Below are 14279 nucleotides of genomic sequence, written 5' to 3' on the forward strand. Positions count from 1 at the left end.
TTATGCCCATAGAGGTCTCGACCATATGTAGCCAGATTTTTTAAAGAGAATCCAGAAATCTGGATTTTTATGTGAAATCTCCTGAATTTTAAATCTTACCAGTTGATTAAAATATAAAAAACGGTGTGGGCCAAATAAAACCCATCTGTGTCAAGGCTGCAGGCTGAAAGTCTGCTTCCTTTGATCTAAAAGAATTGGCTTTGTTTCTTTTGTAGATTTATTTTTAATTAAACAACAAATATTGATTGAGGAGTACAATGTGGAAGGTACCACGTGAAGGACGATGAAAGACAAAAAGATATAATCTTTCATTGGCACAAGAAAATGTCTGATGTAGGAGACAAGGTTCATGACTAGAATTGGAAAAAAAAAAAAAAGAGGTTGCAGTAACTCTTTTTTAGTTTTGTTTTATTTCGTTTTGGTTTTGGCCCAGTTTCTTTACCTGACCCCCAATGCTGTATCTTATTTCCTTAGATCTTTTCTCCACGTTTAATAGTTTCCATCCCCATTTCAGCTCAACCAGGTAAATAACTCTGTCCCTTGAAGTCTGTATTCATAAATGCATCTCTTAGAAACAACAAATATTATCCTCCTTATTTTGTTGCCAATGTTTTATTGTACTGAAAAATTGCTTTAAGCCTTTCTTTATATGCTCTAGTTCTTGTAAAGTTAACCATATACACCTACATGACATAACTTATGTCTGAACTTGACTTCTTATCCTCAGAAGAACATATGATGGGACAAAAATTATTAATATGTAAGTGTCTACAACATTCACTACTGCTCCTCCCAGCAGTAGAGAGATGAGAGGCCTGGGTGAAGCCACCAAAGCCACTCAGGCAATTCTCTTGACTTGAGAGTTTTCCCCTGCCCTGGGGGACCTGGGACACCCAATCCTCCTGCTGTCCTCTGGCGCTGTCATAACTGGCAGACTGGTGCCAGGAACAGCTATATAATCTGCAGGGCCCAGTGCAAAATGAACTTGTTAAGAATTTCAAGACCAGTGACAGCAAAGCATTAAACTAAACATGAGGTGCTTCTGAGTGCAAGGTGCCGTGTTGGCTACATAGCTCTCATGGCCATGAAGCTGCATGACTGTGGTAGTGCACCTGTGGGCACTTGGAGCCAGGGAAGTGGGTGGCAGGTGTGTAGCAGGAAAACACGGCCCAGAAACATAGGGTGAGGGTTTTTTCAGGGGCATTTTGGGGTGAGAGAGGGTCGTTTACAGAATGAGAAAAGGGAGGGAGGGAAAAGGATAAAGGCTTTTTGTTTGTTTGGAGTGTTATGATTTGGATGTCTCCCTTTAGGGTGTTCAAGAAATAGAACTGAAAAAAAAAGAAAAAAAAGAAGAAATATAGGTGAAGAGGATGGACCTAGAGATTATCATACTAGGTAAAGTAAGTCAGACAAAGACAAATATCATGATATCACTTATATGTGAAATCTAAAATAATGATACAAATGAACTTATTTACAAACTAGAAATAGACTCACAGACATAGAAAAATTTATCGTTACCAAAGGGGAAAGGAGGGGAGGGATAAATTTGGAATTTGGGATTAACATATATACACTACTATATACAAAATAGATAAACAACAAGGACCAACTGTATAGCATAGGGAACTATATTCAATATCTTGTAATAACCTATAATGGAACAGAATCTGAAAAAGAATACATATATATGTATATACGTATAACTTTGCTGTGCACATGAAACATTGTAAATCAACTATACTTAAATTAAAAATTAATTATTTTTGAAAAGAAATAGAAGTGAAGAAACAATTTTGAAAGGATATTTTATTCCGTAGGACTCTGTGACATTCAAGGACTGAGATATAGGGGTCGTAACTATATAATCATTTTACAGCTAGTAGTAATGTCACTGTTTAGGGAATCACTGATACTTTCAGAGTAATGGTAGTTTGTTCGCATGTATGACCTGTGAGAAAGAAAACACTATGCTTGACTTCCTTCCTTCCTTCCTTCCTTCCTTCCTTCAACAAATGTGAAGTCTTTCATTATCTTTCAAAAAGAAGCTTAAATATCTTCACTTAACTATTGTTAAAATTAAGCAACCAAATGATTACTCTCCCAATATAATTGCAAAGAAGATCATAATGAATCTTATTTTATCATAGCTGCTACCCTGTATGTCACATCACTCACCAGAAGCTATGTTCAAGGACAAGGTCTCTCCAGGGTCTTCTCGACTTGTTCCCCTCACCTCACACATATCCTTCCATCTATGCCTGACTGCTGTCTTCACTCTCACTATGCCTCCTAGATGCCCAATTCCCATCCAAATGTTCTTACATTGTGAATTTCTGCCCAGAAAGTTCCTTCAACCTCCTTGCCTTGACTAATATGTCACTTTTCACCAAAAATATAGCTCATACTGGGTTCTAAATATCACTTTAATACTATCACTTTTTAATCCCCTCGGAAAAAAATGTCTTCTTTGGAATACACGCCACCTGCTATCCCTCCTTGTCATTGGAAAGCATCTATTTTTGGTCCCTCCTCCCTGTTGAGGGGGCCCCAAAATTCTTAGCTGCCTTTTCCCTCTACCAAGCTCATCCTCAAAATATCTAGCCTTGAATCAATCCTATCATCCTCTTGCACTCCTACACCTCCAATTCCACACTACAGGAGAAAATCACACAGGTGTTGGGATTATTGCTGCCAGAAACATATGGCTTCTCTCAATAGGCTTCCAGTACCGTCTGCCAGTTCCTTACATGTCCCTGGTGAATGTCCTCGCTAAATCTTCAAAAGATCTACTGAAAATACTTCGAATTGCCACCTGTGCTGGTACTGACTGCTTTTCTCTTGGAAATTAAACTTTCCTGCCCTAATAAATAAATAAATAAACTATGAATTTAAATATATGTATAAATGTCTATGTACCTCTATGTATATATAAATATATAGATATCTTGGGTGTGGACTTTTGCATTTCCCGCACCAATATTTATAAACAAGTCTGTAAATGCATCCGCCTGTGGTAAACTGACTGCACTCATGGCCCACATTAATGGCTTCCTTTTCATACACCCTTTGCCCTACAATTTTACAGCCCCTTCCCATTCTGATCCTGGGCTTGGTTATGTGACTTTCTTTTGTGAAAGCTTGAAAACGTACTTGTATGTGTCTACCTTCTTTTTTGGAACCCTGCCATAGCCTTGAAAGGAAGCCCAGTCTAGGAGAAGGAAAGCACATGGAGCAGAGCGAAACTGTCCTACCCCAAACCAGCCTTGTCTAGTCAGCCCCCAGTCGACCCCTCAGCTGACCACAGATACTTGAACAAACCCTACAAGAAGATTTGCCAAATCCGGTCCAGCAGAACTACCCTGCCGACCTGCTGACTCATGAGAGATAAGAAATGGTTGTCATTTTCAATGACTAAGTTTGGGAATGGTTTGTTATGCACAATAGCTAGAACAGGCTCTAAATGGCCCTTTCTCTATTCACAAAGGAAGAAGTATACCTTCTCTTTTTTAAGACACATTCCTCTGCTTGCTCTTTATCCCATTCCTGCCTGTATGCTTTCAGACCTCATCCATTCTGATTATTTCTCTATGTTATATTCTCAACCTACTGTTCTCTGTTCACCTCTTTCCCTAATATATAAACATGTTTAAATCTAATTAAAACATGCAAAAAAAATAAACCTGTGTCTTCAGCAAGTTACTGACCTATTCTGTGTTGCTTCCATTTATATATTTTGAATATATAAGAATAGTCTATACGTGTATATTTGTCTGGATCTGCCATAGAGACAGAACCAACAGGGTGTGTTACATATATATAGAGAGATTTATTTTAAGGAATTGGCTCATGCAACTGTAGAGGCTTAGTGAGTCCAAAATCTGATGAGGTAGGCCAGCAGGCTGGAGACTCAGCAAAGGGTTGCAGCTCAAATCCAAAGGCAGTAGTCTGCTAAAATTCCTTCCTGCTTGTGGGGAGGTCAGTCTTTGTTCTATTAAGGCCTTCAACTGATTGGATGAGGCCCACACACATTATGGTGGGTAATCTGTGTTACTAAAATGCCACAGATCTACATGTTGATCTCATCCCAAAAACACTTTCACAGAAACATCCAGTATAATACTTGACCAAATATCTGGGCACCATGGTCCAGCCAAGGCAACACATAAAATTAACCATCACAACTTGTTGCATTCATTTTTTGTATTCATTAATCATTCACCTTTTCAGTTACCATCTTATTAACATACCCAAGGCAATGGATACTGCTAAACGCTCTCTTCTTTGTTCTTTTGCTTCCTTTTGCTCTCTCTCCTACATTGCTTCCTATCTCTTTGTTGCTTTTTAGTTTTCTTTATGACACCTCTTCCTTTACCTGCTTTTTTAATGATCCTAAGGGTTGTGCTTCCCAGACTACCTGGGCCCTATCATATACTAGTGGCTTAAACTACCAAATCTGTATCTTCCACTTAGCCCTCTCTTTTGAGTTTCATATTCACTCATCTATTCATTGAAGGTGTTCATCGCATACTATTTTATTGAGCAATAAATACTATTGTGGTTTGTGGCAACCTCTAAAATGGCCCCCAAGATCCCTGCCTCCTGTTAGCCGCACCCCCGTTTTATCCCTCTCCTTGAGTGTGAGCTTCTAATGAACAGAATACAGCAAAAGTGATGAGATGCCACTTCTGAGATTAGGTTACGGAAGGACTCTGGCTTCTGTCTTCTTCACCCTCTCTGTCCTTTCTTGGCTCACTCTGTCTTTCTTAGAGTTCTTACTCTAGGGGAAGCAAGTGGCATGTTGTATGAAAAGCCTTATGGAGAGGGCTGTGTGCCAAGGAACTCAATCTCCAGGCAACAGCCAGCAAGGACCTGAGACCTGCCACCAGTCACGTGAGTGAGCATGGAAGCAGATCCTCTCCCAGGTGAGTCTTGCTTGAACTGACTGCAGCTCTGCTAGATACCTTTACTGCAGCCTTGTGAGAGACTCTGAGTCAGAGGCACTCAGCTAAGTTGCACCTGGATTTCTGACTCACCGAAATCATGAGAAAATAAATATTTGTGTTTTTAAGCTGCTAAGTTTGCTATAATTTGTTTTACAGTTATAGATCACTAGATGAGGGCTACGCAGGATCCAAAGTCAAATAAGAAATAGCCCTGGAATGCAACGATCCTGCAGGCTATCAGGGGTGATAGAAAAGTGGCCATGATCACAGTACAATATAATAGGTGTTATAGAAACATACACAGTAAGTGATGGGAGCACAGAAAGAAGAGAATTTCCATCCTACTTGAAGGCTGAAGGATTCAACTGGCAGATTTTATTTTGTCATTGAATGAGCAGGCTAAGTCATTTGATGAAAATGAGGAGAAAAGGTGATGGGATACTTCATGATAAAAGAGAACCTTTACTGGAAAGAATAGTTGAAGGATTTGGAAAAGAAACAAATGGTGGTATCTAGGCAGTGGGGAGTTGCTGTTAGAAATCACGGACTTACAGGCTCTCCAGTTGAGGTTGGGGTTTACTTTTCAAATGCTCTTAGCAATATGGATATAAGATTAGAGAAGCTGATGACTGAATTTGGGATTTCAGAAAAGATATAACAGAAAAGCAAAGGACTGAGGAAGAAAAAGAGGCAAGAAAAAGAGCAAGACAATTCTTAAAGTCCTGGTAGAATTTAGGTTGAATAGGGAAAGAAAGACAATCAAAGCTGCTAAGAGTTTGGGGAAATGAGGCTGAATCTGACCTCCCACCGATCAATAGGGCCAAGGGAGTCAATGGTAGGTTTGGCTCAAGCCTAGGTCATACACTCCATTCCTGAGCTGGAGGAGACTTCCAGGCTAGAGTAGGAAAGAATGGTTACCCAGAAGGAAATTCAGATATGCTACCATAAAAAGAGTGAATAGATGCTTTATAACAGAGACTGCTGGTTTCCTACAATAGTCTTCATTTCTTCCAGAGTAAGGGAACCCCTTGTTTTTAGGGGGTGGCATAATGATGGCATTTTCTAGTCTCCTGTAGCTAGGATGGCCACGTAAGTAAGGACCTGATCAAAGGGATGTGGAGAGAAGTGGTGCGTGCACTTTCTGGACTATGCCCTTAAAGTAAAGGGGATGTCATTGCGTTTCCCTTTACTCCTTTTGTGCCTGCTGGAATGTGGTTTGTGGTGCTTAGCCAACGTGGACCATGAGGAAGAGATTACACCCTAGGGAGAAGAGGACCACAGAAGGAGCCTGCCATCCCTGGATGAGCTCATGGAGCCTTCATCTTCCCACATGAGGGATAATTACACTGCATTTTTCTAAAGCCACTTGGAATGTGGTTCTGTGTTACAAGCAGCTGGACCTGTATTTCAACTAATTTAAATGTCTAATAAAAAAGACATGCTGGGAATATAAATGACCATAACATAAGACAGAAAGTAGTAAGCAATAAACAGAGGCACAGGTAAAAAGGATACAGAGAAGAATCACCTCAAGACGCAATGTGAGCTTTCAAAAGAGATTAAAGTTTCTGATCAGTGACAGGCCACAGACTGTCCATAGGTGGTGGAATGCAGGCCAGGGAATGTGCCTCAACATCTGATTCCAGATGGGCTGACGGCAGTGGCAATGGTGATTGGAGCATGACAGTGACAACTGGCCCATGCATCCAACTCACCCAGGCAACATTTGATACCAAGCAATGACTTGGTATACTTACTTAAATTAGTTCTGGTTTGGGTTGATACTTCTTGACAATAATCATAGAAATTCAGAAATTTAGGGGTGGAAGAAATCCTAGCGACTAGAAAATCTTCTGCTCCAATACCCTTAAAAAAAATAATAATTACAGTGATGCTAAGTAAGTCTGGCACATAGCCAGTAGAACCCAGGCCTTCTAACTCCCAGGTCAGTGAGGGCTGAGGGCTTCTATATATTTAATTTGTAAAGAATCCCTGTGAAGATTTCTTCTCCAGCAAAATTGTAACTTCAGGTTGCTACCTGCAATGCCTTTTTATTTTTCCATGAACAAACCTTGCATTGGCATAGCAATCTTTAGCTTTCAGAATACTTTCACATTTTTTCTCATTTGATCCTGACAATAATCCTATGCGGTGAGGTGAGGTAATTGAAGCTGAAAGTCTTCAAGAGACCCTCCGACAATGAAGATCTATTAATCGGCAAAGGGAGTTGCCTATGATGCTCTTACTAATCATCCACTAATTTTCCTAATTGTCATTTTTCCAGCCTTTCTGACTCTTACTTTATTGAGGAAAAATATTGTGTGCTGCCTTGTGATGAAATTGGAGTAAACCTCAGACAACAAGTTATTCAGGGTGGTCTTTGTTATTTGGACCTGCATTGTCCGATAGGTAGCCTCTATCCACATGCGGACTATTTAGATTTAATTAAAATTAGGTACAATTTAAAACTCAGTTCTCAGTCACACTAGTCTCATTTCAAGTGCTCGGCCACCGGCTACTCTACTGGACGCTACTGATATAGAACATTTCCATCATGTCAGAAAGTTCTATGGGACAGCCTAGAGATCTAAGAGACACGTCTCTCTTCCACCAATACTCAATCTTGCCCTCTGTGCATAATCCAAGCCCAAAGACTGGTCCCCAAGCTCTCCCACTTCCTAAAGGAGATTTTAAAAGCGGTAACGACAACAGAAATCGTTTGGCCTAGTTCTGCTAAGAAAGGGACGTGGCAATAAAAGTCCAAGATTCTTCCACAAAAGTCAGTACAGCAAGTGGGCGGTGAAAAGGTGGCCGCGACCCAGACGTGGAGGTGGAAGGAGAGGCAAACGGGCGGGGCTGAACGCGGCGCGCGCCGGGCGGGCGCAGTCTCGAGGCCGGGGGCGGGGCCGCGCGCGGCGGGCCGGGGAGGAGGGGGAGCACAGCGGCCCGCGCGCCAGCCTAGCCGTGCGTGCTCACGTGACAGGTCCGCGAGGTCCCGCTCGCGCAGTAGTCTGGGCGAGCGAAGATGGCGGCCGAGAGGGAGCCTCCTCCGCTGGGGGTCGGGAAACCCACCGACTTTGAGGAACTGGAGGACGGAGAGGACCTGTTCACCAGCACTGTCTCCACCTTAGAGGTGAGACCGCGTCGCCGTGGGTGCTGCGCTCCGTCGCTGCCGCGCGTCTCACCTTTCGGTGCCTTTGCCGTGCCCCGACTTGTCCCTCCCCACCCCCTGGGATTTGCAAGGACCTGGTTGGGGCGACACCTGTGACGCGGGCCCCACCTCGGGGACCTGTCATTGGGCTGGAGTTGGCCTGGGCGGCTAGGCCTGCTTAAGAGAGCAAACTGCGGGCCGGGGGGCCGACCTGAACCCCTGAGGGGCCGGGACCGGACAGAGCATCGCAGTGCCCTTTCCCCGTTCAGCTGGCCCTCGTCAGTGTCACTTGCACCTCTTCTTCCAGTGCAGAGAAGGTTTTGCCCTGGGTCCCCGCAAACCTCACCGCGCTGCCGGGCGACCTCCGCAGCCCCTTTTAAGAGGTGCTTGCTTTTCCCTTCCCAAGGAAGGGTGTGCCTCCGAAAGGGGAGAGCAGTGAAGAGAGTGCTCAGTGGCCGAGGCGCTGGAGGGAACGTGTGGATGCACTTTTCCCGGTCCTGGCCCTTCATGGACTGCTAGTTCCCCTTGAGGGAGGTACCTGTTTTGGACTGTTAAATAGGTAAATGCATTTGACCGGTCTTGCTTGTCTTCTTTAGTTCTTAAGCTTTTTAAGGAACATAGTGTTGATAAAATATACAGTTGAAGGGAGGGAATAGTTCAGGAAACTGCTGGGCGGTGGGGGAGGTTTTTTTTTTTTTTAAGTTACCAGGGGAGAAATAAAAACAGATCCTCACTCCTTTTTCCTCTTTTCTCGCATGATCAGCGATCTCTGAAGCTAAGTCTTCCTGTTTTTGTCAAAGGAAACGCCCTCTATGAACTTAACTGTATTGGGCCTCCTGTATCCAGTTCATATTTGAATTGCTTTGCCTTTGATGAGCGCACACACACCTCATAGCCCAACTTTAAGTGTGTGTATGTGTATTAAAATATAAGCACATTTCCCAGAGAATTATCTTGGGCTGTACTTCTTTATAAACTGCTTTTCAGTAAGCTTTCCTAGCTTGTTGAACTTTGCAGCAAATCAATTGGAAATTACTGTAAAATATCCATTATTTGGCATTCACTTAGCTGAAACTGGAACTTCCGGCACCCGTTTTCGGTACTGACCACATTCTGCTAATTGTATATGCAGGTTCCTGCCCAAACCCCACCTGTCCTCAGGATTATATGCTGCTTGGGCCTAGGGATAGTGCCTTGATCATCTTTGTTTCCTCACAAAATCTTGACCATTGATTGTATTTAGCAAATGTTTGCTGAATTAATTGTCAAAACCAGCATCCCCTAAGAATTAGTAAAAATTATCTTGCACAGCAAATTACATTTTGGGGCCAATATCCTTGTAGTCCTTTATGTATACTCTACAGCTACCTTAACACGTACTGAAAGTTAGTGTCTATGCATAATCCTAAGACCTGTATTCCTTGTGAGAGCTACAAAGGTTTTCCACCAGCAAGGATCAGAATAAACTTAATTAACATAGTTTAAACTAGAATATTGTGAACACTAAGCATTCTGTTTAATTGAAGTCTTTTAAAGTTGAGTAAAAGGAACTATAACTTATATTTCCCATTTGGATGGGACTTTTTAATAAGGTATTTGACTTTTCAGTAGAAGTCTACAGAATTTTGAGTATGAATAAATTTATTTTGGTTACTGCATTATGAAAACTTTTAAAAAAGTTGGTTCTGATTGTTCATCTAAACCCCTTATTTCGTGAGACTCAGGGTATTAATTTTAAGGTAGTATAACTGTGAGACTTAAAAATTCAGAATTTTTTTTTTTGCTTTTCAAACTATTTGGGGAAGGATAGGTAGCAGCATTTATTAGTATACCAAAGCTGCTCTAAAGGAATGTTTTTTCAGTATGCCCCTTTTCTTTTGAATAGTGCTTCTCAAACTTCAGTGTGTAGGGGAAACCATAGGATTCTTGTTTAAAATGCAGATGCCTTTGCCTCACTAGAATCTGCATGTTTTATAAGTGTTCTAGATCATTATTTTTCAAACATTATATATAAGTTACCTAGAGATCTTGTTAAAGCAAATTCTGATTCTGTAGGTCTCTGATAAGCCAAATTCTGCATTTTTAACAAACTCCTCATGACATTGCTTCTAGTCCCAAGGACAACAATGAGTTGCAAAGCCCCAGGTGATTCTGATACAGGTCATCTGCTTTGAATAGTTCTTACCTAAGCCGTAAATTGTAAGAAAGGCATAAAAATTAATGTCTTTCTATTTTAAAAAAAAGTAAGTCAGAGTTTTAAAAATATTATGCATGTAGAAACTTTTTCATTTGAGGGCATTTGGAGGAAAAAAATCAGTTGAAATCCATATAAGTGAAAATCAAATTATACACAGCTTCCATGTCATAATTGTTAAGCTTGTAATGACTATACAACTTAGTGCATATGTATGCTATGAGTATGTTTTTATCCCAATATTAAACTTTCCTTTCAAAATTAAGAACAGTCACATAAAGCTATGTTCAGTAGCTAAAGCATATTTAAAACCCCTACTGTATGTTTCTGTTGTGACTATGAAACAGAGTGGAGAAGGGCTGGCATGGGGGCAGGGAAGGGACTGAAAACGGAAAATATCTGGCAAAAGCTTGTTCTTCTTTTGTACCTGAGAGGCTTTACATTGTTTAGGGATACCACTTTTACTGCCTTTTTTTTTTTTTTTAATGATATAGTCCTAAACTTAAAAGATGCTTGCCCTAAGGCAGCATGAAGTAGTAAGACAACACCTTAAAAAGGTCAGGAAATTTCTATTATATGACTGTTCTTTTTTTTTTTCTTTATTGGATTATAGTTGATTTACAGTGTTGTGTTAGTTTCACCTGTTCTTTTTTTAAACAGCTTTATTGAGTTATAATTCACGTACCATATAACTCACGCATTTAATATGTACAATTTTATGGGTTTTAGTATATTCACAGATACTACAACATTTTCATCACCTCAGAAAGAAACCTCGTACCCTCTCACCTCCGTCCCCATTCCCTAAACTCCTCTGCTCCCAACCTTAGGCAACTACTAATTCACTTTCTGTCTCTATAGACGTCCGTATTCTAGACTTTATATGAATGAAATCATGTAACATGTGGTCTTTTGTGACTGACTTCTTTCACTTGGCATAATGTTTTCAAAGTCTATACTTAATTCTTTTTTATGCCTGAGTAATAATCCATTGTATGGCTATACCACATTTTGTTTATCCATTTTGTCATTCATTGGACATTTGCATTGTTTCCCCATTTTGACTATTATAAATAATGCTGCAATAAACATTTGTGTACAAGTGGAATTGCTGGGTTATATGGTGACTCTACATTTAATCATTTGAAGAATTGCTGGAGTGGTTTCCCAAAATGGCCACACCATTTTACATTCCCACCAGCCATGTGTGAGGGAACCAGTTTTTCCACATCCTCACCAACACTTGTTATTATTCGACTTTTTTATTCTATCCATCATAATGCATGTGAAATGGTTTCTAAGTGTGGTTTTGATTATATTTTCTTGAAGACATCTTTGCATATGCTTGTTGGCCGTTTGTACATCTTTGGAGAAATGTCTGTTCAGAGCCTTTGCTCATTTTTCAGTTGGGTTATCTTTTTATTTTTTATTTTTATAAATTTATTTATTTATTTTACTTTTGGCTGCATTGGGTCTTCGTTGCTGTGTGCAGGCTTTCTCTAGTTGCAGCGAGCAGGGGCTACTCTGTGTTGCGGGACACAGGCTTCTCATTGCGGTGGCTTCTCTTGTTGCGGAGCATGGGCTCTAGGTGCACAGGCTTCAGTAGTTGTGGCGTGCGGGCTCAGTAGTTGTGGCGCAAGGGCTTAGTTGCTCTGTGGCATGTGGGATCTTCCCGGACCAGGGCTCGAACCGGTGTCCCCTGCATAGGCAGGCGGATTCTTAACCACTGCGCCACCAGGGAAGCCCTGTCTTTTTATTTATAAGAATTTTTTTGTATATCGTAGATAGAAGTTCTTTACCAGATACATGATTTGCAAAAATTTTTTCCCACTCTGTAGATTGTCTTTTCATGTTCTTGACAGTGTTCTCTGAAGCACAAATGTTTTAAAAATTTGATGAAGTCCAGTTTATCTGTTTTTTATTTTGTTGGTCATGCTTTCAACATCATATATAAGAATCCCCTACCCAATCCGAGGTCATGAAGATTTATATCTGTTTTTTTTAAATTTATTAATTCATTCATATTAACAATAATCAACCTATTACGTGTCAGCATAAATCACATTTTTAACAGAAAATATATTTTCCAAAACAAGAGAAAATATGTGAGGAGTGGCATTGTTTTACATTAAGTTCTTTTTACATAAATTTATGTCACATTTTTTTATTCAAAAAGAAAGTCACAAAAATTATAATCATCCTCATCAGTTCACTCAGTCCCATGTAATTAATTTTTTTTTATCTTGATCTTTTGTTAGCACTTTTATGAATTCATCAGTTTTCCATTAGAATTCTGAAAATGCTTATTCATTCAGTTCAGCAGTATAGTCAGTTACCAGAAACCTGTACTTGTCAGAGTCTTTTCCAAGAATTCCATGAATATCTGTTTTCTTCTAAGAGTTTTATAGTTTTGGCTCTTAACATTTAGGGGTTTGATTCGTTTTTGAGTTAACTTTTGTATATGGTATGAGGTAAAGTCCAACTTCATTGTTTTGCATGTGGCAATCCAGTTGTCACAGCACCATTTGATGAAAAGACTGTTTCTCCATTGAATGGTCTTGGCATCCTTTCTGAAAATTGGTTGACTGTAGATGTTTACACCTGATTCTTGTACTAACCTCAAATCTTAAGGTCAGCTGAAGTTAAGTTGAGAACCACAGTTTCACCAACACTGTCACATGATAGTTTATAGTGCATTTCAAATGAAATTTCCAGATGGGAGGTTCACAGGTCTTAGAATTCCTTTCCCACCATGTAACCCTATGCCATAATTGCTCAGAAGATACTGTACTTAGTTGACTTCAGTAAATACTTGAGTATTTACTCTCTACCATACTTTTTAGATGATAACAGGAGTGCAGATACTAGCAAGATAATGCAAATCTTTGAGGACAGAAAATCTCCAGTGGAGAGGAAAGATATACAGAAAGCTCTAATACGGACAGACTGTGACTATATGATCTGAAAACACTGAAAGTACCAGTGAAATGGGAGCGATTCTAACTCCTATCAGCATTCCTGACACATAGTAGATGAACAGTAAGTGTTTCTGTTGGCTAGGAAAAGCCATTGAGATGATAATATTTAAGAGAGACTTCGAAGGGTGGAATGAAATTTCAGTGTGGGAGAATGGCACGTGTCACTTAAGGTTCAGTCCATATTTTAGGGAACCATAAATAATTCTGAGTGGCTGAATATAGGATGTTACAGGTTAATGTGGTGAGATTGTGAACAGCTTTGAAATTTGTTTTGTAGGCACGTGAGAGCTCTGGAAGATTTTCAGGGCAGTAACATGATCACCTAGGAAGCTTAATGTGCTAGTGGTCTGAGGGATAAATTTGAGTGCGAGGTATCATTGGTAGGTTGATGAGCCAGAGGTTATTTTAAATCTGAGGTTAAAAGCCTCAAGAAGAAAAGTGCAAATAATAAAGGAGAGAAAGAAGTTGATGCAATAGCAGATTAAAAGATAGACATCTTAAGACTTACAATGTCTAGGGGAAGGAATTATAAGTTTATTTCATTTGGGAATAAGTTACACCAATGCAGATACTATCAGACAGCTAGAAATACTGGGTGGCTAGAGATACAGATTCAATACAATTTATTGAATGGTGACACTAAACCAAACTAGTTTAGTAGAAATCTAGTCCTTGCCCTTACGGAGTATATGAACCAACAGGAGTCAACATAATAAACACACCTGTGTGAACAAGCATCTGCAATACCAGGTGATATATGTGTAATTGAAATATGCACATGGTACAGAAATAGTATAGAAAACTGGAGTGACTTAATTGCATAGAGATGATCTTTGAAACCCTGAAAAGTGGGTGACATTATCAAGAGAGCAAGTAGAGTAAGACTAAAGAGTCTTTGGATAAAGAACTGAAGTTAGTATCTATTGTTCTAACACAACAGGTAGTAACAGCATATATCTTGTTTTCCTAATTCTGTCTTCTTTGGGTTGGCATCCAACTTTAAATGTTTT

The 14279-nt window shown here is 40.1% G+C and overlaps 1 protein-coding gene across 1 annotated transcript in view; it reads left to right on the top strand.

Annotated features, from left to right (window-relative positions):
• Positions 1-7921: 7921 nt before the first annotated feature.
• Positions 7922-14279, top strand: part of SNX2 (sorting nexin 2) — a 53535-nt gene continuing 47177 nt past the window's right edge. The window contains exon 1 of the mRNA XM_030869792.2: positions 7922-8079. Within this exon, the coding sequence (XP_030725652.1) occupies positions 7972-8079 (108 nt within the window). The 5' untranslated portion in view covers positions 7922-7971. The remainder of the gene's footprint in view (positions 8080-14279) is intronic.

The sequence above is a fragment of the Globicephala melas genome, chromosome 3 (assembly GCF_963455315.2).
Source record: "Globicephala melas chromosome 3, mGloMel1.2, whole genome shotgun sequence".
Taxonomy (NCBI): domain Eukaryota; kingdom Metazoa; phylum Chordata; class Mammalia; order Artiodactyla; family Delphinidae; genus Globicephala; species Globicephala melas.